This window comes from Trichosurus vulpecula, chromosome 9, assembly GCF_011100635.1.
Source record: "Trichosurus vulpecula isolate mTriVul1 chromosome 9, mTriVul1.pri, whole genome shotgun sequence".
Taxonomy (NCBI): Eukaryota; Metazoa; Chordata; class Mammalia; order Diprotodontia; family Phalangeridae; genus Trichosurus; species Trichosurus vulpecula.
In genome coordinates this window covers 4,607,819-4,634,127 of record NC_050581.1, presented here as the reverse complement: position 1 = coordinate 4,634,127, position 26,309 = coordinate 4,607,819, and the positions used below count along the sequence as shown (strand labels likewise).

General features: G+C 41.9%; 1 protein-coding gene across 1 annotated transcript in view; it reads left to right on the top strand.

The window, feature by feature from the left end:
- The window catches only part of PRKCB (protein kinase C beta), a 646,949-nt gene that overhangs the window by 474,885 nt on the left and 145,755 nt on the right, over positions 1-26,309 (top strand). The window contains 2 exon segments of the mRNA XM_036739147.1: positions 10,971-11,062; positions 19,185-19,247. Coding sequence (XP_036595042.1) covers positions 10,971-11,062; positions 19,185-19,247 — 155 coding nt within the window.

Below are 26,309 nucleotides of genomic sequence, written 5' to 3'. Positions count from 1 at the left end.
GTTGGGTTGAGGTTTTCAGAATACCCAAGTGAAATCTCCTATCAGCAGCACTCATTTACTTTCTTCTCTTCTTGTGGCAGGTGCCATCTGCTCATTTTAAAAATAATTTTTAAAAGCAAGTGTTTTAGTTTTTCAAAGTGAGGCGAAGACAAGTGGTATTTTTAGTCTTGTTTTCTACCAAATACCCAAAGAATTCTGGGCCAGGAGTCAGGAGACCAGGGTTATAGTCTTCTACCTCTAGTATGCTGCGTTGTGACCTTTTGACAAATCGTTTATCCTTATGTGACCTGCATTCTGAAAATAGGGGCAGAAGATTTAGCCTCCTCCACTCTCTCTTTGGGATGTCAAGAGGATATATTAGAGTTTGGAATGCTATGGCTAGATGGGGCTTCATCTGATTCACTCATCTGATTTTCCAAAGGAGATAATGGAGGCTTAGTAAGATAAAACGAGTTACCCAAGGTTTACACAACCAGTTAATGTCAGGGTAAGAACTCAACTCTCAATCTTGTGCTCTTTTACCTCTGTGACTAAAAAGCTTCTCAAAACAAAGTAATAGAGGAAAACTACTGTTTATATGTCTTCTTTGGTATTCATCACACCTTGTAATTTTATTTATTTTTGTATGCTTTGATCTCCCCTACTAGAATGTAAGCTCCTTAAGGATAGTGACTCTCTCACACTCATCTCTGTATCCCTCACATCTGTGCCTTATATGTTATGGGTGATCAGTACATATTTTTAAAATGGATCAATGGATGGATGAATGAGCATGAATATGTGAAGCATTGTCTTAATCATTTTAAGGGGATAAGAAAAGAAACATTCTTTTTGTTCCTACCCTTGGGCTTATAATCAAATTGAGGAGACGCTACAAATATAAGACATGAAAACAATAACTAAAAACTACAATAAGTCCAATTTAATAAAGTGTAAGCTATGTGGGCCCTAAAGGGGCAGAGTAATAGAGTTATTTGAATAAGGTGGAGTTTGGGGAAGGAAATAAATTCAGAGTAAGATGTAATTGGTGGAGAGGATGTAGGGCAACATTCCAGACAAGGTGAGTAGCCTATCCAGAAATGCAAGCCAGGTAAGGAAGTCATCAAACAGGCTTGTAAGATCAAATTTAAGAGTCCATGGGGAAAAGTGAGACGGAAATAGAGGTGGATGTAGAAGGCCTTGAAGACCACGATGACACATTGGGTATGATAGAAGCCTCAGCAGATTTATGAGAGTGGAGTGACAAGAACAAAAGAGTGCTTGAAGGTGATTCTATTCTTTAGAGTCTAGATTGGCACAGGCACATGGAGCAGCTAAAGGGCTGGGTTTTGAGTTTCTATGGAAGAAAGGAAACAAAAAAGGACAGTTGGAGAACTGAGGTTACCTTTGGATAGAATAATGGGTACCACTGATAGAAAAAGGGGAGTGAGCTCAGGGTGATGATTCATTGGAATAGATATTCAGTTTTTCCCGATATGTTTCAGATGTAGCATCGCACTGGAGTGGTAATGAAAGGGTTAAACTACCATTTCAGGTTTAAGGGTCTTCTAAATACATCTGGCAGGCAAAACGATGAAATTTGTGATGTGTCATTAGAAGTAGGAAGAAGGAAGGAGAAGAACAGAAGGTCAAAGATTGAGCTATGGACATTGCTCGTATTTAAAGGAAAGGACAATGAAGAGAGACAAAAAGGAAACTATGGGATGAAAGCAGCAGCAGAGACCAAGAAAGACTGGTAGGTGGCCCCGTTATGGAAGTGAAGGGTGATAGGATCATAAAGTATCAAGGATGAAGGGAGGAACTTAGAATCATTTTGAAAAGCCAACAGGACGAAGATTGAGAAAAGAAGTGAGGAAATGACTGCTGGATAACTGGCAGGTGGGTGGGTAGAGGAAGATAGTGCTATTTATTTATTTCTTAAAAACTAAGTCAATCTTGCCCAGACTGGAAATGCAGGGTCTACACACAGATCTAATCCATCTACTGACTGGCATGGAAGCTTTACCCTGCCCTGTTTCTATCCCAGATGAGTTCATCTTCAGCAACCTGGAGACACCCCTCCCCCTGTTCTGGGTGTGCTTGCCATATTAATGCCAGACTTCGTGCGACACTCAGTTGGCATAGGCTGCTGCAGCTCAGAACTACTAAGCTCAAGATATCGACTAGCCTTAGCTTCCTTGGTAGCTGGAACATGCATCACCGTGTTCAGTGAAGTGGTGTTATTGAATGAAAGAAAGAATAGGCAAATGAAAAAGTGTTTACATGCTAAGTACTGGTGATACATGGTGGTACACTCAAGTAGCTCCATTCTAATTTGAGGAGACGGCACACGTAAGAAAGTTGAGCTGCTGGATGGGTGAATGGAAAGGTCTTGACATCCTAAGCATGCTTCAGTTGGGCAAATGGCAAATCCCAGGGATCTTAAGGACATATCAGTAGGTGGAATGGCAGTTACCAAGGGTATGGAAGGCACAATGAGAGGGTAGATGGTAAGGCCTGGAGAACATTAGGACACAGTGGCAGGGCAGCTGGTAAAGCTTGGAGGTCCTCCATCTCACTGAAAGAATTATAGTTAGTGATTCCCAGGTCATTCAAGTGGTATGAGCAGCCATGTTGGTCTTACTACCAGGCTGCCCTACAGGGTCTGAGCTACTCAGGGCTTAGGAGTAAGGGCAATGCTAGCAGTTATTTCTACAATTCCACAATAAACCTAAAGTTAAAGGAAGTAGGTGTCAGATTGCATTGGGGCTAGGAAAGATGAAATAATTAAAAGAGTATAGTTGGAAAAATGGCATAGAATCAGCCAATCAGAATCTTGAAGTTGGACAAGGCTTCAGTGGTCATCTAGTCCGAACCACAAATCTCCTATGTATAACAACCCCACCAGCTTTCTCCCAGCTACTACATCAATATCTCCAATGATGGGGAACTCCCTTCCTACCACAGCTGGCTATTCCATTTTTATAGTATTAACTGTTAGACACAGTTCTTCCTATAACTTGCCCTGCCAAAATCGACTCTTCTCCAAGCTAAATGCTTTGGTACCTTCAAGTGATTTTTGTATGTCAAGATTCCTATTCACCTCACCATCCCGGTCACTGTCTTCTGCATGCCCCACAAAAGTGAATACCAAATTCCAAATGTGTCCTCATCAAGGCTGTTTATAATAGGATTACGACTTTCCTTGTGCAGGGTTTTATACTTTTGTTAATGCCATGTTGCCTAATTGCATTAGGTCTTTTAGCAAGCTACATCATACTCGGAACTCATTCTGAGCTCACTAAAACCCCTCCATCCTTTTCGCGAGAGCTCTTTTCTAGCTCTGCTTCCTCTAGGTTTTACATGTCTAATTGCTTTTTTCCCCTTATGCTAATTTCAAGACCTACAACATGGTATAAAGTGGAAAGTGTTGGACCTAGCATCAGGGGAGACCTGGGTTCAAATCCTGCCTCTAACACTTACTAGCTATGTGATGGTGGGCAAGTCACTTAACTTCTCTAGACTCAATTTCTCCATTTGTAAAATGGGGAAATCACTGTGAATATTAAAATACTATAAAAATTGTCTATATTATTATTAAGCTAATTAATTTCAAGCCATTGTTATAACATGTTAGTTGTATGGTATGTTAATTTCACCTTCCAACTTTAAGCAAAAATCTTATGAACCTTAAAAGAATAGTGTGAGAGGTAACTCACAGGACAAAGAGTTTTGGAGGAGCCAGAGTCTCAAATCCCTTCTGTGATGCTTTAGGCCCCCGAGCTAAAAATGAGGCTCGGAAAGCAGGCACAACTGATGTCTCTAGTACCTACTTTTACCGGGTCAGCATTATTATCTTAAATGGAATAATATCGCTAACATATTTTATTCTTAGAATGTTCCCCCACCCTGATTCTTGAGAATAAATAGTCCTAGTTCCTTCAGTTGACTGTTATATCATGTGACTTTGAGTTCCCTCATCATCCCAAATCCTTCTTGGTCCCGTGCCAGTTTGATACTTGTGTTCTCGGTCGGTGATTTCAGTGTTTCTATTAGATTATGGCAGATGTTTCTACCCTTTCTCTGTTCTGATACCCCTTGGCTCTCAGTAAACCTTCGTCTTCTTCCTATTTAACATTAAAGGAAATAAATTCTACTATGCATATGTACATAAGAAACAAAGATGAATTTTTCATAAAGAAAACTATTCAGCACATAGCATTTTTAGCATGATAAATTTACTAAATATCTATCAGAACACATTCAAATAAATGTTATTCTCCACATATTCACCATTATTCTCAAATGAATAATATTCTCCATACCCCCTGGGGTTATGTGTGCCCCAAATTAAGAACCTTTGAGTAATGAATGTGTCTGCCACGTTACTGGATTCACCTCAAAACTTTCCTTAACTTTGCACTGCCTAATGAATAAAATATTTGCTCCTATTCCTGCCTGGCATTCAAGGCCTCCAAAATCAAACTCCAGCCCACCTTTCCTCCTTTATCTCATATACTCCTCTTCACATATTCTATGTCCTAGCCAAACAACTCTACTTTCTATCCCCCAGTTCTCGTCCTACTCTTTTCTATCTTGATGCTTTTGTTTATGCTTGGAATAGACTTCTTTCAGCCTCCACCTCCATCTGCTAAAGTCCCTCCCTTCAAGGCCTGACTTGAGTGTTACCTCTTCTAGAAAGGTTAATCTAATTCCAAGGCAGACCTCAAAGGTGAAAGTGGTTTCTTTCCCTAATTTTTTTTCATGGCTCTTTGCCTGGGCTTCTACTTTGCCCTCATCTCACATTCTTATCTTGGTTATTTGAGGAAATATCATTCCCCTATTAGATTGTAAGCTACTTGAGAGCTAAGTCTGTGATATACCTAGTTTTGTATTCATAGCCCAAATCACAGTGCCCTTCCCATAATAAGCACTTAATAAATATCTGCTTTATTGAATGGAATGGACATTTGAATGAGTTACCATTCAAGAAACATTTGTTAAGCAGTGACCGTGTGTAGAGTACTGTAGTAGATGCTGGGAAATATATCAATTTTTAGAAAATACTCCTTTACCTGCCCTCTTGGAGCTTATGTTCAAGTAGAGGGATATTTTACAGAGAGATAAAAATAATACAAGGTACTATACAAGTAGGTAAGAGAGGTACGAACAAAATGCTACCTGAGGTCTGAGATATTATTTTATACCTTTACCACAAGCTCTGGGGTGGAGGATGGAGAGAGTAGGAGGAGACATTAATACTCTGCCTCCGTATCTCCACTGCCCACTCATTTCACCCACTCATTTTTCATCCCATTGCAGTCTGGCTTCTCACTCTACCACTCTACTAAAACAGCTTCCCTAGAACCAATGATGGCCTCTTCTCCATTCCCGCCCCTCCGAGAACTCTGCAGCTTTTGAAATATCCTCTTTCCTCAGATGTTTTCTGCTCCCTTGACCTCTACTGCTATGTGTTCTTTCCTACCTGTCAAGCTCTTCCTTGCCAGTCTTCCTTGCTGAGTCGTCATCCATAGAACCAGCTCCTGTGGCTCCAAGAAGCTGCAGTGGGTGCAGTGGCCACACACTGGTAAAAACCATCTCAGCAGAAGCAGCTAAACCAGGTGGAGAGTAACTGATGGGCCTCCAACCCATCAGTGAGTTAGGGGATGTCTACCCCCAGCATGTGAAGACTTCCCCCGGTGGAATGGGCAGATGAAAACAATTTGTTTCAAAGGCCATGAAGGTGGCTGAAGCAGGTGCTATGGAGCACTTCGAACTTGGTCAGAATTCAAAGATGCCAAGGTCATCCATTGTACCCTGGGCCATCGTCACTGATCTTGACTTTTGTCTTGCCACGGGACTTTGATGACTCTGGAAGAGAGAGTGGGGCAATTCTGCCTAACTTAAATCCCTTTCACGCATAAATCAAGACATCACCCCATGATATCATTGATCCTCTTTGCAAATGAAGGTGAACATCAACAATCTGTTGAACCCCAGTCGTGGATGTCTCCTGAGGTTTCTTGTTGGCTCCATCTCTCATTTTTCTCTACCCTTTGTTCGCTTGGTAATATCATTTCTACTTTGAGTTCAAATACCATCTTTGCACAGGTGACAATAAGATATATTTATTCAGCCCTACCTTTTTTTCCTGAACCTCAGTCCCTTAGCTCTAATTTCCTGAATGACACCTCTACCTGGGTGCTCTGTTGACATCCCCAACTCAAGATGCCCAAATCCTAACTTGTTATCTTCACCCTGCCCACCAAAACAAACAAACCAAAACCATTTCCTCCAAACTTCCCTATTTACAGGCAGATACAGCATCATTCTTCCAGAACGCCCAGGGTCTTATCTTCTGAGCCATTCTTGGCTCTTCCTTTGTCCCCTCCCTCTTGTAATTAGTTGTCAAAGCTTGTCAATTCTATTTACACAACATTTCTTCCATAGGTGCCTTTCTCTCCACTCAGGTAGCCATTACTCTGATTTAAGTTCTCCTTTTTTTTTGCCTGGACTATTATAATAACCTCCTAATTGGTCTCTTTGGCTCCAGTTTTTTCCACTCTCCAATTCATCTTCCACAAAGCAGCCAAAATAATTTTATTAAGGCTTAGATGTGACTTGGTCACACTTCTACTCAAAAGCTGTCTGTGGCTCCCTCCTGCCTCTGGGATAAAAGCCAATGCCTTGCCTCTAAGCCTCTCTACAATTTGGTTCCTATCCAACTGCCCTGTCTTCCTTCCCATAATATCCCTTCCTATACTCTTTATGTTCCAAACAAAGTGAAGTGCTAGCTTTTCACAGAACTCAACATTCGATTTTTTACTTCTGGATTTGCTCAAGCCAGAGCTAGTAAAAGTACAGCATGGTAGAATGAGCATGAGCTCTGGAACCAGATGACCTGGGCTCAACCTGACCTTTGATGAGTACCATCTGTGTGACCTTGGGGAAGTCACTTAACTTTCCTCAGCCTCAGCTTCTTCATATATGAAATGAAGGGATTGCAAGAGATTTCCTCCAACGGCCCTTTTAGCTGTAGATCCATGTTCCTATGATCCATCCCCATAATGCATATCTCTCCTCATCTCTGCTTTTCAAATTATTTATCTTCCTTCAGTACTCAGCTCAGATTCCAACTCCCTCGTGAAGCTTTCCCTAAGCGCAAGGTCTCCTTCTCCCTCTCCCTCTCTCCCTCCCTCTCTCTCCTCTCTCCTTTCCTCTCTCCTCTCTCCCTCTCCTTCTTCCTTTCTCCCTCTTCTTTTCTCCCTCTTTCCCTCCCTCCCTTCTTCCCTCTCTTTCCCTCCCCTTCTTTCTCTCTCTCCCCTTTTCTCTCTCTCTCTCTTTGTCTCTGTCCCCTTTTCTCTCTGTCTCTCCCCACCTTCTATCTCTCTGTCTCTATCTCTCCCCCATCTCTGTTTTTGTCTCTCTGTCTCTCTCCCTCTCTGTCCCCTCAAATTACCTCACAGCATACTTGCCTGGGGTGAACAAGTCACTTATCCTCTTAGGGCCTCAGTATCTTTATCTACAAAAGAGAGATAATATTGCTTATTCCTCCTATATTACAGTGTTTGAAATTACTTTGCAAACCTCAAAGCATTACATAAATGTGGTTCTTAATTGTTATCATCATTACTATTACAGAGGTAGCATGTCGTGCTGCATAGAGTGCGGGCTTGGAGTGAGAAAGGCCTGGGTCCAGATATCTGATTGGTTTTTTCACCCTGGACAGCTCACTTGGCCCCTCTGGACCTCAGGTCTCTCTCTAGGATTTCTCTATTAAATCATAGACTGATACTGATGTATTACTTTAGTGGAAGGAAATCTATACCAGGAGCTCCCAGGAGTGGTGGAATCATAGATTCTTTGTGGACATGTATATCATGTTGCTGTCATTTCCCTCACAGAATGTAAGCTCTTTGAGGGAAGGGACTTGACAAAGCTGTGTCTCTCTCATGCAGCAGAGCCCTTTGCTTATTGTTGGTAGCAAATATGAGTTGAATTTGATTGAAACATTATTTGTTGTGGATGAGGGTAGAAATGAGGGAAAGAATCCTAGAGGAAGTGGCATTTCAAATGAATGGGTGGATGGATAAATGGACAGAATGATGTCCAAAGCACAACATTTAGAGGTGATGGATGGTGTATCTGTAGTCTGAGGACAAGCCTAGCCAAGTTCAAGGAGCTCCATGATCATACTAGCTGCAGAAGGTTGACTTTTTCCATCCCAGAAACTTTCAAAGATTATATACTAAACCATAGAGAGGCTTGCTGTCTGTGTCATTCGCCAGACACAGTTGAAATCATGCATCACTGATGAAGAAAATGGTGGATGGGGCTGTAGGTAATCCAGACAGAAGTAATGGAAAGCATAAATGTGGAAAAGTATGAGGTTATGCCCAGAGAACAGTATGCAAGGCTGTTTTCACTAGAGTCCGGGGAAGGGGAGTAGTAAGAGGTAAGATCAGAAATAGAATTTGGGGAAAAATTATGGAGAGCTTGAAATGCCAGACTAAGGAGGTATAACTCTGGGCAGTAGATGACAGGAGTCTTTTAGCAAGGGAATGGAACAATCAGAGTTATACTTCTCGGAAAATCAGTCTGTTTGCAGGATGAATTGGAGATAGAGAAGAGTGGAAGCGAGGAGACTATTGAAGCAGCCCAAGTATGAGCTGATGAAGGCCTGAATGAAGGTGGTGATAGTGGAATAGAAAGGAAGGGTCATTGTATGAGATACTGCAGAGGTAAAATCAGCAGTACTTGGTGACTTGTAGCTGGGCAAGGGAGATGGAAACAGCCAAGGATGAATCTAAGTTTCTGAGCCTAGAGGGCTGGTGGTGTTCTGAATAGTAATAGGGATGTGAACTGATTCTATTATGGAATAGAACTCAAATTCACAAGCCTCTGCAAACCTTCCCAACCCCCAGATAAATCTGAACATGCATTCACATGGGACCTTCTACAGGTCCAGGATGGCCATGCATTAACTGACCCAGACAGCATGAGTCGTCCATTAAAGGAGGCACAAAGGAGTGGGTATGCATTAGTAAGAGCCTCTAATGAGCACTGTATTATCATGGCTAATGACCTGAGAAAAATTCATTAAGGAAACCCAAGTTTTTGGAGTGGAAGTCTTTGGACTTCATCCAAGGTTTTGAGGCTGGACAGATGCTAATTCTATTTAGGCGGTTTCAGTTCATTTTTCTTTAAATGTACCTCCTTTGGAGCTGGAAACCCAGATTCTAATGCCCATATCCAGTCTAGGGTGCCTAGTGACAAGGGGTCTCCTTGACTCTCTTAAGCTCACCTTAGTTCATCAGGCCTGAGAGATAGCAGAATATGGAAAGAATGTTGGATGGGGAATCAGGAGTTCTGGGTTCAAGTCTTGACTCCAAAACTTAGTAACCATGATTCTATACCAGAGGCAAGTTGCTCCTCTTCTGAGCTTCCATTTTCCCATCTATAAAATGGCCGTTGTAACACTTGCCCTTACACTGGCATTGTCGAAAGCTCTCGAGAAATTCAAAACCCTTCCTGATTGTACGTTATTTTTGCCATTGGCCCCTTAGATTGGGCTTAGTAGTTTTCTCAGTTGTAGTTTTTTTTCTGGTTTTGAAAATTGTGTTGCCCAAATGACATTAAACTGTCCAAGGTACTTTTTTTTCTGGGCAAGCTTCTTCCTACCATGTCCCATGTCCTGGCTACTTCCCAAATAGGCTTTTTGGGGACTAGAAAACTCAAAAGTGTACTTTCCTTGTAGCATTTCCCATTTGAGAAATACAACTGGGCAAAATCCTAGAATCAGGAACAAGAAGTAGATTCTGGGAGGTGCTGGAAATTTAGAGGTCATAGTTAAGGAACTGTGGGTGAATTAAGGGCTAGAGAAGATGCCCCCTGCATCTGTCTTCTCTCCCCTGTCATGGTGACTGGCCTAGTGTAGATGCTCATCGCTCCTCACATGAATTATTGTAGCAGTCTAACTAGCTTCTCTCTAGACAGTTTCTCTCCTCTCTAACCCATCTTCCAGGCTCCTCTTAAAATAACCTTTGTAAAGAGACCGTGTATCTGCTCAAGAACTTTCAGCAGCTGCCACTGTCTCTACAATAAGATACAAATTCCTCAGCTTGGTACTTAAAGGCCTTAAGAACATGGAGCCAGCCTAGCCTACCTCGCCAGCAGTATTTTCCAGGGATCCCCTTTAGACATGCTGTGTTCTATCCATACTAAACCACTAGCTCTTGGCCAGATTCAGTGTAACATCTCCTGCCTCCCTGCGTTTGTACAGCCTGGCTACCAAGTCTACAATGCATTCCTTCCTTCCTTCCTTCCTTCCTTTGCTTCTTGGAATCTTCAGGGATGTTAAAGTCTCACCCCAGGCTCTACCTTTGATGGGATTTCTCTTCGATTATTCCTATTTAATACGCTAGGCCACAGAGAGCCGCGGTACCATCGTTGTTGTGTTGTTCCAGCTGTGTCTGACTCTTCGCGACTCCGTTTGGAGGCTGTGGGGTTTTGAGAAGACGCTGGCATGATTTGCCATTTCCTTCTCCAGCTCATTTTTACCGATGAGGAAACTGAGCTTCAGCAACATGCCCAGGGGTTATGCAGCCTAGTGAATGCCTGAGACTGGACTTGAACTCAGAAAGAAGAGTCTTCCTGAATGCAGGCACAGTGCTCCACCCACTGCACCACCCAGCTGCCCAGAGCCACAGTATTTCTTGGTTATCATAAAGCAGAGGTTTGAAGCACCCAGGTGGTGCAGTGGATAGAGCGCTGTGTGGGGTATCAGGAGGGCCTTAGTTCAAATCTGGCCTCAGATGCTTGACAGTTACTAACTGTGTAACCCTGGGTAAGTCACTTAACCCTGATTGCCTTGCAAAAACAACAATAAAACGAAAAATGAAAACAGAGGTTTGAATGGTTCCCTTTTTTCTCACTCAAAGCCCAAGATCCCCAGAGCGCTAATTTTTCTGTTTCTTCTGTTATTTTTCCAGGATCGCCTATATTTTGTGATGGAATATGTGAATGGTGGAGATCTCATGTACCAGATCCAACAGGTTGGACGATTTAAAGAGCCGCATGCTGTGTAAGTTTCCACCATGATCAGAATTAGATGTAGGAGGGTGGGCACTGGGCAGAATGGTGTGATAAATGTGGTAAGATGAAATTTATATGAATAAATGTAAAATGTTGCATTTGGGTTCAAGGCATCAGCTTCCTAAGTATAGGATGGGGGAGGGGTTACTCAAGAATAGCTTCTATGGGGAAAAAAACCTAATGGTGTTAGGGGATGCCATCTACTAGTTAGTGCCATCAACGGTGCCAACCAAAAATCATTGGCTTAATTAAGAGAGAATAGTGTCCAGAGTGATAGTCCCATTGGTTTCTGCCCTGATCAGATTTCATTTAAGTGTCACAAATTAAGTGACAATTTGGCATCTTTCCAGAGGATGGTGACCAGCTATTCATTTGAAAGAACTAGGGATGTTTAGTCTGGAGAAGACAAGACATGGGTGTGAACATGATAGCTAAGTATTTAAAAGGTTTGTTGCATGGAAGAGGATTATATCAGTTGTACTCACCCAAGAGGGCAGAACTGGAGAGAAAAGTGGAAGTTGCAGATTTGGTTTGACATAATAAGACTTCTGAAAAAAATGGGGCTCATAGAATCATATGTTTAGAGACAACAGAGGCCTTAGAAACCATCGAGTCTAACCTCCTTACTGCCTTCCATCTTTTTAATTATTTCCTGCTTATCCTATATATTTTATATTTTTGTTTGCATGATGTCTCCCCCATTAAATTGTAATCTTCTTGAGGGTCTTTTGCCTTTTTTTGTATCCCTAGAACTTAGCACAGTGCCTGACACATAATTGTTGGTGTTCAGTCATTTTAGTCATGTCCAAGTCATCATGGCCCCGTTTGAGGTTTTCTTGGCAGAGGTACTGGTGAAATTTGCCATTTCCTTCTCCAGCTCATTTTACAGAGGAGGAAACTGAGGCAAACAGCATTACATGACTTGGCCTGAGTCACACAGCTAGTGTCTGAGGTTAGATTTGAATTCAGGAAGATGAGTCATCCTGATTCCTAGACTGCATTCTATCTACTGTGCCACCTAGCTGCCCTGGCACATAGTAGGGACTTAACAAATGTTTATCGATTAGTTAAAAAAACTAAGACAGAGAAGTTAAGTGGCTTGGTCAGCATCACACAGCTAGTATGAATCTGGGAAAGGGTTGGAATTTGGGTTTTCCTGACTCCAAATCCAGCGTTCTATTTTTAATGCTACCTAGCTCCCTCAAGAGTACAATGAATTCCCATGGGAAATCATGAGTTCCCCTTTACTAGAGGTATTGAAGCGACGTGAAACTTCCAGGGATTTTATAGCAGGGATTCCTGCTCAAATCTGAATTGTACAATATATCCTCTCATATCCTCTTAAACTTTGATCTTCTATGACTCAGGGAAGGGATTATGGGCAGAATGGATTAAAAACAATGGGAGACTAAAGAAAGACAGGTGGAATGAAGGAGAAACTAGCAAACTCTCTGTTCTCTGGGAATATGGGGTTAAAGGAACATACTTAAAAAAAACTCCATCATCTCCTGATTCCTCTTTAGTCATTTTCAGTATACTCTTAGCCCATTCATGAGGAGTGATCAAGGAACACTGTCTCTACTCTGCTCTCCCGTTCATCCCTCGATTTATTGAATTGTATATGCAGATTCCAAATGTGGCCAGGTTGGGAGATTTCTTCCCACTTAGAGACTCTTCAGCCTTGGCTGCCTCTGTTCATTTTCCTGCATCTGACTTGTTCTAGCCCATGTCCTCCATTTCTACTTGTATCGCTGTCTTCAAACATTTGAAGGGATGTCATGTGAAAGAGGGATTAGCCTTGTTCTGCTTGGCTAGAGGGAGCTGAATTTAGAGGAATGGACAGAAGTTACAGGAAGATAGATATCAGGGAAAATTTCCTAACAATTAAGAGCTGTCCGGAAGTAGAAAGGGCTGCCTCAAGTGTCAGTAAGTTCTGCATCAAAGAGAAGCTGGATGTATGACCACCTGTCAGGGAGGCTGTAAAAAAGAGTCTTGTTTTGCCCAGGGGTTAGTTAAATTACCTCTCAATCTTGGAAGCCTGTATTTTCTCCTTTTTTTTCCCCTGTGCCCTGGCATATGTAGGCTGACTTGTTCTGTTGATCATTGTCACTGTTCATCACAGCATCTTGGCACAGTGAATAGAGTTCCGCATCTGGAATCAGGAAGACTTGAGTTCCAATCCGGCCTCAGATACTAACTAGCTGTGTGACCCTGGGCAAGTCACCTAACCCCCATTTGATGTTCAGTCATTTCAGTCATGTCTGACTCTTCGTGACCCCATTTGGGGTTTTCTTGGCAAAGACACTGGAGTGGTTTGCCATTTCCTTCTCCACTTCATTTCATAGATGAGGAAAATGAGGTTAAATGATTTGCCCTGCGTCACCCAGCTAGTAAGTGTCAGAGGCAATATTTGAACTCAGGAAGAGGAGCCCTCCTGACGCCAGGCCTGGCGCTCTATCCACTGTGTTTCCTTGTCTGTAAAATGGGGATAATACTAGCACCTACCTTCCAGGGACATTATGAGGATCAAATAAGATAATCACTGCCAAACACTTAGCCCCGTGCCTGGCACACAGATGGTCCTGTATGGATGCTGTTTGTTGTTACTGTCTACTGACTGATTCGTCAGCTGTCACTGGGGAAGCCAAGTTCAAACTTCCGCCTTAATCGTATTTCTCTTTCACCAGCTACCCTTGGCCTCCCCCTTAAACCCTAAATGTGCACTTTTGTCTCTTGTTCCCAGAGCCAATGCCTCTCTCCTTGGATGTGTGGTGGGAAAGGGGAGGGGAGAAGGTCAGGGATGAGAGCCGAAGCAGGACCATTACCAGCTAATACTAAAGATTTAGCTCCAATAATTTTATATATATAATATACATATATGTATCTCATACATATGATATGTATATAATATAATAGTATATATAATATATTATCTATAGTAATATATAAATATAATGTATACAATATTAAATATTACATATAATATATCCAATAATGCACATACACATATATGTATATAGATCTAGATATATAACAGACTTCAGCATAGATTATGCCAAACCGATCTCACAGGCTGAGTCCCTTACCATGTCAGAGGATAAGGGCACTTTCCTTAGAGGTTAAAAGGCTCTCTCCCCCCGGTGCTGGAACTACAGATGCTACGTGGGTAGGGGATGGAAGAGATGGCCTCAGGGATTCCTTCCAACTGTGAGATTCTGTGAAGAAAGTGTTATAAAATCTAAGAACTGGAGGAGACGTCAGAGGCCGTCTAATCCAACAAAAATCCTTTTCTACCATATTGCCATCAAGGCATCATTCAGCTTCTGCTTGACTCCCTATGGAGACAGGGAACTCACTATTTCCTAAAGCAGCCCACTGTATTTGTGGATGGATCAAATTGTTAGGAAGTTTTTCCTGACTTCCTAGCTAAATCTTTCTACAACTCCTACTCATTTGTCTAAGCTCTACCATTTGGACTACATATTTTTCTCATTCTCAGATTAATAGACATGCTCTAGATGCTTTCTTCTGGGCACAACTGAGCTCAGAGTTAAGGAAGATCAGGGCTATATATGCCACTTTCTCTTCTTGAATTGTACCCCAAAGGTGCTACTATCCCTGGAATATATTCTCTTTCCAGGGATAGTATACCAAAGCCAGATGACTTGAGTTCTAGTCTTGGCTCAGGTACAAATTAGTTGTGTGACCTTGGATAAGTCATTTCTTTGCTCTGATCCTCAGTTGTCCTCATCTGTAAGATGAGGCAAGGGATCTGAAAGGTCCCTTTTATCTCTACCAGCCCATGATTCTGTGATACTCCTAGACGAGCTTAGCAAGTTATCCATGATCTGAGCTCCATGCTTGAGAACATAAACTCCCACCAGCAGTGGGGGGTATTGCTTTTCTCCTCTGGCACCTATTTCAAATTAGGCCTTTTTTCCTGTCTGTTGCAGTCCAGTGGTAGTAACTTCACTCTGTGGGTCCTGATGAATGTTTAACATCTTGGCACACTGTTCCTGAGTGGCATGCTGGATTCACTTATGGTTTGGGAGCTGGTCTATAGTTTTCTGGTATGGACTAGTTAGTGCAGAGACGTCGCTGAGGGCATGCTGAATGAAGCCTCGCTAGGGGAGATGAGGGCACCCAGACTTTTCCTCTTTTCCTGTATTCTCCTTCCACATTCTAAAGACTCCTGCATTATTCTTTTTTGAAGAAGGACTGAACTCCGTGCTGTCAGTTAAACCGCTGCCTCTAAAGCAATAGCTAGCATTTACCTAGTACTTTAAGGTTGGCAAAGCTGGACGTACTTGATCAAAATTGCTACTTATTATTATGTGATCCTCATTTGCCCCACTTCATTTGATCCTCAAAATAACTCTGCGAGGTGGCCACTGTTAGTGTCCCATTAACTGGATCTCAGAGAGGTTCAGTGACTTGCCTAGAGTCACCCGGCTAGTGTCTGAGGCAGGATTTGAAGTCAAGTCTTCCAGCCTCCAAGTTCAACACTCTACCCATTAAGCCCCCGGCCGCTTAACTGGATTAAGTAGGGTCATGTGGGCCTTGCATCCTCACTTTCTGGATCCACCAGAATGAGAAGCAGGCCTGATTGGTACAATCTTCCCTCTGTCTCTTGTGGCTTTTGGCTCTAGCTTGTCTATAAATGGGATTGGACGCTTCCATTTTTTTCCTCAGATACTACAATGCTTTTCCCATGACTGGTCCAAAAATCCTAGAATATTAGAATTGAAAAGGATATCAGAGGTCATCTAAGACCCCTCCTCTGACCTGAGGCATGAATACCCTCTACAATATCCTTAAAATGTAGTCTAACTGCCTCTGAGGCAGCTAGGTGGTGCAGTGGATAGAGCACTGGGCCTAGAGTGGGGAAGCAGTGAGTTCAGCTAGCTGTATGATCCTGGGCAAGTCACTTAACCACCATCTGCCTCAGTTTACTCAGTTGTTACAAGGGGGTCCTTAATAGCACCTTCCTCACAAGGTCATTGTTAGGATCAAATGAGATAATATTTGTAAATCACAAGCCTAGCACATGGTAGGTGCATACTAAATTTTTATTCCCTCGCCTTCCTTTCCCCCTGCTTGAAACTTTTCAGGAATGATAAGCTCACTACCTACTGAGGCAGCCCAGTAAGTCTGCTTGGTCAAAATTATGGGGCTTAGACAGCTTGGGCTTGAGGCTGGCCTTTGTCCCTTACTAAGCATATGGCTGTGTGCAAATCACATAAAGTGTGCTTACGCTCATAGTTTTTTGTGAGCAAAATGTCTTATACGCTATAAAGTATTATGTAAGTGTCAACCTTTATTTTTATGATATTTATCTTTTATGTGATGAATTATATCTGTGTTTTATTATGCAATTCACACAAGTTTCAAATATATTGGATTATTTTTAAAAGCTGAATCAGGCTTTAAAGAAAGTACAGAATGGAAAGCCATGAATATCAAGGCATTTGCTCTCAGCTCAATATAAGAAACAACCTCCTAGCAATGAGAGTGGTCCAGAAATTAAATGGGCTCCCTTAGTAGGTAGTGAGCTCACCATCCCTGAGAAAGTTCAAGAAAAGATAGGTTGACTCCATTTTGAGACATTGCAGAGGGCCTTCATGTTTCAGGTGGGGGTGGTGTTAGATGACCTCCGAGTTCCTTTTATCCTCATAAAATTATAATAAAAGCTAGCATTTATATAGCACCTTAAGTATTGCAAAATGCTTTACATAGATGATTGCATTTGACCCTTATAACAACCCCAAAAGGAAGATTTTATTAAATTCCTCATTTACAGGTGGGAAGACTGGGACTGAAAAGGGTCATGTGACTTGCCCAGGGTCAAATAGCTAATAAGTGTCTGAAATGAGATTTGAACTCAGATCTTCCTGGCTTCAAGCCTGACACTGCACTGCCTAGTGGAACTTTTATGTGCCAGCCAGTAGAAAGGCACGGTAGTATTTGTAGGAATCACAGGCTCCACCCACATCATCCTTCTTGTTTATGGTGTTCCACCTGCAACCCTACTCCTCCCTTCAATGTCTTGACCTGTCTCTGTGACAATATCTTTTGGAGGAGGCAGGTGAATTCTGTTCTTTGCCTGTTTACTAGGATTATTAGCCAGGCCATTGGGCTAGAAGAACTCGAATTGCCCTAGGAAAGGTAGGATGCTCCATCTGTAGGTCACACAGGTCATCAGCGACTGTGGGAGTGCAGAGGAAGGAGACGGCATGAGAGATAACATCCACAGTTTCAGAATCTGAGATCGCGTCACTTATGCCGATTGTATGGGGTTACAGAATGCTCATTAACTAGTCTGGCTCAAGAAGACATGGATGACTAACTGTAGTTTTAACTAAAGGACCTAATTGAATTCTACTTTTGAGGAAATGACCTCTTTGGCGAGGCCTAATCTAGCTCAATGCAACCTCAGAAAAACAATTAAATCCAGGACTTACCAGATGCAGTTCCATAACAGGGCATCATAGCCACACAAATGTAAATCGTGGGTCAGATGAAGTGGACAGGAATAGAAGAAACAGAAAAGGCACTTGAGAGTAGCTTTTTCCAACCAACGATTCCCAGGACTCTTGGTGGCGGTAGTGGTGGTGGTGTGGGGACAGGGGGGGGAGTGGAAATAAATTATTGCAAAATGTCTACAAAACCATATGTTCCCCAAGCACTGTCGTTTTGACTTTAATAATTGCTGGCATTTGTATAGTGCTTTAAAAGGCTTGCAGAGCATTTTACAAATATTACCTAATTTTATCCTCACAGCAATCCTTTCTCCTTGGGAGAAAAGTGGTTTTATTATCCCCATTTTACAGATGGGGGAACTGAGGCAAACAGAGGCTGAGGACTTGCCCAGTATCATATAGCTAGTAAGTGTCTCAGGGAAAAATCTGAATTCAGGTCTTCCTGACTCTAAGCCCTGCACTCTATCCACCCTACCAACGAGCTGCCTCCGTCTTTATTTAATTCCAACACAATATATTCAATTACTGTAATATTCCTATATTACATGTAGGAATATATAATATTCCTATATTACATATAGGAATATATAATGTGGGTTGAGTAGGAAAGATTGGGACCTGGTTTATAAGTGGTATTCAGTGAGAATGAGGGTCTCCGATCTGAATGGGGTTAGGGGAGGGGAGGTAATTAGGCTGACACTATTTTTGCTTTGTTTTGCCATGCCCTCCATCTTGGGTCTATCAATTGGTCCTGACCTCATTCGGCCTTTTTCTTTACTTTTCCCAACAATGACCAGATGAGACAGGAAAATTCCAAGTCAGTTTTAGTCATGTGTTCTGTGAGCAGCAGATAGGAGCAAGAAGCAGAAATGGGAGGAGGTAGGAACCTGGATCATGCATACCTCTGTGTGAAGAATGTATACACCATGCAGAAATTGTCGCTGGCCTGTCCTTCTTCCAAAGCAGAAGCATTATTTATCACTAGCAAGAACCGTACTCTTTTTTTTTCCTTGCAAGATAAGCAGAAAGCAAGCAAGTACATTTAGGGCCTTTAATCATCACTCTCTTTCTCAGAAACCATAGTTACCCACCTGAACCTTCTGGTGCTACAGTAGTCAATAAATGTTCCATTATCCCAACATCAATGCTCGTCATAGAAACTCTCTTATGTGGATTCTTCCTCTATATGGTTTCTCTGATCCGTATTGTCCCAGATGAGCCATTGGCCTCTATCTGCTAGATAACAGCCCGAACGTAGTGGTGGATGTCACATAGGTTTCTCAGGACTGCTGGTGTCCCTGGTGACACAGTTTGGAATCCGACCTCTGCCTGGGAGATCTGATTCTCACACTGGTTCTTTCAGCCAGCTGGTCCCTCAAAGCCATATGTTTTAAAAGGAACAGATATGTTCTCACACTGTAGTTGGCAGTCATTACTTTGCTTATTATTCTACACTGTCAGTGCTATTAAAAGTTACCTGTATAAATACATGTTTGCATGCTGTGTGGCTGGCGGGATTTTAGTACCTTGTATCCAGGTAATTGAATTTTGTGTAATGAGATTTAGAAAGCACTCAACTTTAACATATTTGCTTTAACAGGCCCGTTCTGTTGATTTCTTTTTGTATTTCAGATTCTATGCCGCAGAAATTGCTATCGGTCTATTCTTCTTACAAAGCAAAGGTATCATTTATCGGTGGGTGAGCACTTTATTCCTTCCCTCCTCCCTTCTTCCTCTACTCCTTTCTTTCCTTTCTCTCATTCATTTTTCCCCCCCAAAAGTACTACCTACAGATTGTAATTTTGGACAAACAGAAATCCTAGGGACTCTTTGAATTGTAGCTGGTTCAACTTGGGACCACACTGGGGCTCTGTCTAGCCCCAGGAGCCTGGTGGCTCTTTACTGTGGAGGGGGTAGGGCTAGGCATGAATGTATTTCATCCTTTGCTCTGTGTTATAGAGCTGGGACCTCACAAATGGAACATTGATTTCTCCTACCCTTAAATAGTATCTTTCTACAGGAAGAGAAGCAGTTTAGCTGTCATTTGGGTATGACAGCCTTATCATATCCTAACTATTAGTTTAGGAATAAATGTTTTGAATCCTGAAATTCCCTACTTAAAAGCTTCCCATGGTTCCCTTACTGGCTGCCAAACAAAATATAAACTCCCAATGTCCCTTTCACATACACTGCAGTTCAACCAGACTGGATTTGTCACTATTCCCAATTCTCATCCCACTCTCTGCTCTCTTTGTACCCTGACCCATGTTTCTGGAATGGATACTACTACCTCTCTGATTGTCATAGTCCTTCCCAGCCTTTAAAGCCTAACATAGGTGCCATCTTCCCCATGAAGATATCCCTGGCCCCCCAACTGAGTGTGATCACTCTCTCCTCCCATTTGCCATCATGCATTGCCCAGACTTCTCCCTTGCCCTTATCACATTTTCCTTTATATTTTAATTAATTTATTCGTCTACATGTTTCCATCATCACCCTTCTCCCTCAGATTTTAAACTTCTTGAAGGCAGGAAGTGTGTCATTGTATCCCCAGTAGCTGAAACAATCAATTCAGTAAGTGCTCAAAAATGTCTGTTGAAGTGTGATTATACTTTTAAAGTCCTCAGCGCAGCACCTGACACATAGTAGGTGCTATATGCATGCTTCTGACCTCCCACTCCCACCCCCAAATTGACATTTGAGGATAAACTTAAGCCTTGGCATTCAGAGGTTTGGACGAAAAGGGAGATCAAACTTGGTCCTGTCTTCATGACTCATACATGGCTTATTTGGATTGTCTAGATGTCTAGCTAAGAAGATCACAGAACCCAAAGTTGTTCTTTCATCACAAAGACCCATCTGTATCGTTCTCTTCATGCCACACTGACTGCAAAGTTCACTGTGGAGCCTCATATTCACAGGGCATGTTGGATACCACTAACTCTGGTACAAAGAGCACCACATCCACAGCTTTGATTGTGTTTTATGGAACAACCGTCTCTCTGGAATATGGATCCAAGAAGAGAATTTCACCAGTGGCTTCTACAGAGAGATTTAGCTTCATGTTTTCTTTCCCTCTGAACTGGTATATTAAGCTGGGGGCTCTTGAGCACACCTAAAAAACTGGTTTTCTGCTCATAGCTGATGTTTTGATGTCTTCCTATTGATGAGGATAGAGAAGGTCCCCGAACAGAGGACTTGTGGTGTCCCACCCCAAGGTGAGATCACTGGTAGACTGAGTCAGGAGCTACACCTGAATAACCTATGTGGCCAAGGTTAATGGCCTTGCCTGGGCAGAGGTCATCTGTCAGGATAATATTGCAGTTAAGGAAGTAATTGAGAGACCTCAATGGTATTGGAGAAAGCAAGGTCTCCTATCAGAAACAATAGACATGGAACAGAAACAAGAGATGAGCTTCTAAGTAAAGTATAGATGAGAAGTGTGTTAGTGAGATCCAAGGGGCAAAACAGGAAAAAAGGCCAAGCAAGGGTTCAATAAACCAGGTACCCAAACGCACTTGGCCAAAAAGATCTCTTTCCAGTTCAACTGACTGAAATTCTCACCATAAAGTAGGTGATTAATAAATGCTTCTTGATTGAATGAGCATGTCGGCTAAGCTCACCTCAGTTTTTTGTTCTTTGTTTTTTACTAAATGACCTGCTGTGGACAGCTCCCAGGCACATGTGGAAAACAGCTGCAATTGCCCAATGGCATCACAGTAAATGTATTTAGAATAATTATGTTTTAAAGTAAGCATTACTTAGCAGGGGTGGGGAACCTTCAGCCTCAAGGTCACATGTGGCCCTCTAGGTCCTCAAATGTAACCCTTTGAATCCAAACTTCACAGAACAACTTGGGCTATATTTGAGGAGCTAGAGGGCCACATGTAGCCTCAAGGCCACAGGATCCCCACCCCTGACTTAGAGTCTATTATACCAATCTGAGGAGGCCAAGATTGTGTCCTCCTCCTCTCAGTGACCTTATGACACTGGTCAGCTATTTGGGAGCAGGTGTTTACCCCTAAAATTTACAGTGCACAATTCAATAAACTCAAATAATGTAACAAGCATATTATCCCCCTTAATTGCCTCCATCATAAAAATATCTCATCCCTCCACTTTTTAAGTTCAAAGTTTTCCATTACCTACTCAAGCCAGATCAAGAGGGAACTTGGAATTCTTCTTTATCTGTTAAGGCCAGGGGAGGAAAAGGACCTTGTGTCTTCTATAGACCTTAAGCTCCATAAAATCCAAAATGTAGTGGACACCTCCCCTCCTTGCCTTGTCATGGCAAAGGGGCCTGTGTAGCTGGGTTAGCCAAGATGGCCAGATCATAGTAGAGAGTTCTGACAAAAGATGATCCCTTGGAGAAGAACATGGCAAACCACTCCAGTATTTTTTCCAGAAAAATCCCATGAGCAGCATTAAAATGATAAAAGATATGACAAAGAAGGTATCTGACATGCTACTGGAAAAGAACAGAAGAAAACTGCAAGTAGCTATGAAGTGGCTGGGCCAAAGCCAAAAGGAAACTCAGTTGTGGATATCTGGTGATGAAAGGAACAAGTAATGCTGTTAAAATCAATATTGCATAGGAACCTGAAATATGAAATCTATGATCCAAGGTAAGATGGATGTGGTCAAACAGGAGATGGAAGATTAAACGTCAACATCTTGCATGTCAGTGAACTCAAATGGATGGGGATGGTTGACTTTAACTCAGGTGATCATTCTATATACATAGTGCACAGAGCACTGGACTTGGAGTCAGGAAGATTCATCTTCCTCAGTTCAAATCTGGCCTCAGACACTTGCTAGCTGTGTGACCCTGGGCAAATTGCTTAACCCTGATTGCTACCCCCCACCCCCACTACCACCACCAAAAACAAAGAAGATAACTCACTGGCCATAGCAATGACACTTTTTTTAACCACTCAAAAGGTGACTCTATACATGGACCTCACCAGATGGTCAATATAAAAATAAGATTGATTATATACTTTGAAGCCAAAAGTGAGAAAACTCTATACAGTCAGTTAACAAAAGAGCTAGGGCTGACTGTGGCCCAGATCATGAGCTTCCTATTGCAACATTCAGACTTAAATTGAAGAAACTAGGGAAAAATGTCAGACAATACAGATGTGACCTAAATAACATCCCTTATAAATGTGAAGTAAAAGCAATGAGTAGATTTAAGAGATTAGATCAGATAGAATGCCTGAAGAACTATGGATAGAAGTTTGCAATATTGTATAGGAAGCAACAACAACAAAAAAAATCCTCCATGAAAAAGAAGAGCAAGAAAGTAAAATGGCTATCTGAGGAGGCGTTACAAATAGTTGAAGAAAGAAGGAAAACAAAAGGGAAAGGAGAAAGGGAAAAATGTACCTAGCTGAATTCAGAATTCCAGAGAATAGCCAGGAGAGATAAGAAGCTTTTCTTAAATGAGCAATGCAAGGAAATGGAAGAAAACAATAGACTGGGAAAGACAAGAATCTCTGTGAGAAAATTAAAGATATCAAGGTAATGTTTTGTGCAAAATTGACATGATAAAAGGCAAAATGGTAGGGACTTAACAGAAGTAAAAGAAATCAGGAAGTGGCAAGAATATACAGAAGAATATACAAGAAAAGTCTTCACATCGCTGGTAACTCTGATGGTACGATGACTGATCTAGAGCCAGACATCCTGGAGAATGAAGTCAAGTGGGCTTTATGAAGCATTGCTAACAGGCTAGTGGAGGTGAGAGAATTCCAGCTGACCTATTTAAAATCCCAAAAGGAAATGCTATTCAAGGGCTGTACTCAATATGCCAGCAAGTTTGGAAAACTCAAAGATGGCTGCTGGATAGGAAAAGATTGGTTTACATCCCAATCCCAAAGAAGGACAACGCCAAAGAATATTCAAATTACAGGACAATTGTGCTCATTTCACCACACCAGCAAAGTGATGCTTAAGATTCTGCAAGCTAGGCTTCAGGAATGTGTGAACCAAGAATTACCAGCTGAGCAGGATGGTTTTCTAAGAGGCAGAGGAACTAGAGACCAAATTGCCAGCATTTGCTGTACTATAAAGAAAGCAAAGAAGTTCCAGGAAAACATCTGCTTCTGCCTCATTGACTACACTAAAGTCTTTGACTGTGTGGATCACAAAAAATGTGGCAAGTCCTCAGAGATGGGAGTACCAGATCATCTTACTTGTCTCCTGAGGAACCTATATTCAAACAAAGGAGCAACAGAACCAAACATGGGACATTTGATTGATTTAAGATTAGAAAAGGAGTATGACAAGTCTTTATGTTGTCACCTTATTTATTTAACTTATATGCAGAGTACATCATGTGAAATTCCAGGCTGTATGAATCAAAATCTGGAATTAAAGTTGCTGGGGAAATATAAACAATCTCAGGTATGCAGACAGCAGAAAGAGAAGTATTAAAAAGCCTCTAGATGAGAGCGAAAGAGGAAAGTGTAAAAGCTGGCTTGAAACTGAACATCAAAAAAACTAAGATCTTGGCAACTAGCCCCATCACTTTCTGGCAAATAGAGACAGAAAAAATAGAAGCAGTGTCAGATTTTATATTCTTGGACTCAAAGATCACTGTAGATGGCAACTGTATCATGAAATTAAAAGACAATTGCTCCTTGGAAGGAAAGCTATGGCAAATCTGGATAGCATACTAAAAAGCAGAGACACCACCTTGCCAACAAAGGTCCATATAGTCAAAGCTATGGTTTTTCCAGTAGCAATGTATGGCTGTGAGAGTTGGGCTATAAGGAAAGCTGAAGCCTGCAGAATCATCACTTTTGAATTGTAATGCTGGGCAAGACTTTTGAGAGTCCCTTAGACAGCAAGATCATATCAGTCAATACTTAAGGAAATTAATTTAGACTATTTACTGCAAGGGCAAATACTGAAGCTGAAGCTTAAATACTCTTGCTACATAATGAGAAAACAGGACTCATTAGAAAAGACCCTGATGTTGGGAAAGATTGAAGGCAGAAGGAAAAGGGTATGGCAGAGGAAGAGATGGATGGACAGTGTCATGGAAGCAATGAACATGAGCATGGACAGACTTTGGGAGATAATGAAAGATAGAAGGACCTGCTGTGCTATGGTCCATGGGGTCATAAAGGATCAGATGTGACTGAATGATTCAACAATAACAACAAAAGTGAACATCTAGATACATACTGGAGATTGTATCCATGACATACTTTTTCTTTTGCCAATCAGGAACTAGTGATGAAAAGGGAATATCAGGACTGTCATTGTCATTTCATTAAGGAAGGTAAGGTGGTTGAACCTTGGAGATGGAAAGGTAGAATCTCCAGTGAGTAGCCCAAGAATATTACTGGCTTTTTTTTCTATAGTGATTTAGCCAGCACATAAAATTTTGGAGAACTAGGGCTTGTCTGCTAATGTTTGACAATGGCCCAATAGTATTGCCAATGCAAAGTTAATTGGCTTTAAAAGAGGGAAGAAGAGAGAGCCAAGAATAGAGCCTTTATGTTGGAACTGTGCAGATACAAGGGTCTAGTGTCCCTGGTTGGCCTTCCTTATATGTCTGAGCTCATTTACATTGGGTTGTATCTTCGGTGAAGTCTTGTGTGCTGCTCAGTGCTTTCAGATTGCCCAAAGTCTTAGTCGCACAGAATACTAAGGGACCTTGCTGATGGTGAATCTGTGCCATAAAGTCAGTAAAACAAACTTCATCCTTGACAATGATACCTAAGTCTTTACCTTCTTCCTTGGAATAAAAAATGCCAGAATGGGTCTGTGGTCACCAATAAGGAACTTAAACCTATTTAGAAAAGTAAACTAAGCTATAACAACTTTGTCACAAGAGGAAAGTGCCATATTCTTGTTGAAATCAGGGCCTTTGGAGTCTAGGGTTCTTGCTTTGATACTTTTCTATAACAGCCCTAAGGGCCAGAACTTTGATTTAAATTATTGGCCTGGAATGTGAGAGGGAAAGGCACTGAAGTACTTAAGATTTCATTCTCAAAGGCAAATAGACATTAGAAGATGAGGAGGAAAGTAGAAAAGGGAAGGAAAGATAAGACAAGTTTAATCACTAGATGTTGTTACAGAAAGGAAACCAAGGCAACTGAGATGTGGGGCCTGCAAGCCAAATCTCTTCGTACTAGTGTGGCACTTAGCACAGGGCCTGGCACATAGTAGGCACCTAACAGATTTTTTATTGACTGACTAGTAGTAGCACTTTAGCACCAGACTATCTCCTACTATGGGACTGCATGCAGAAGGGAAAAACAAGCAGAATTACTCTTCCTGGCAAGGTTGCTCATACAATTGGCTTTCCATGAAGAAGGGAAGAGAAAGAGGCAAGTAAAACCTCTGTGCATGAGAGCAATGTGGCTTTGGTGGCCTATTGATACTGGATGGACCAACATCCAGGATATGACTCTGTGTTATCCTGTGTGTTGTGTGTCTAGGAAAACCTTATTTGGTCACACTATGTTATGAGGCTCCCAAGGTCTTGGGCACAAGTCAATACTGAAGTGTTGGCGTCGTGATGGCTCTCTATTACAAGATCAACCCGAGCTTTGCTCTTGTAAACATCTTCTAAGACCTTTCCTTCTCCTTTGGCCATTCCTGTGTCAGAGACTATAGGACCCTGGCAGTCAGAGGTTACAGAACCCTCATGCCAGAGATTGGGGATAAGGATTTTAAACAGAATGAGAAAGCTCTGATTCTCTAGACACTTGTGTACTCGTTATTCTGAGGCCTTGGGCC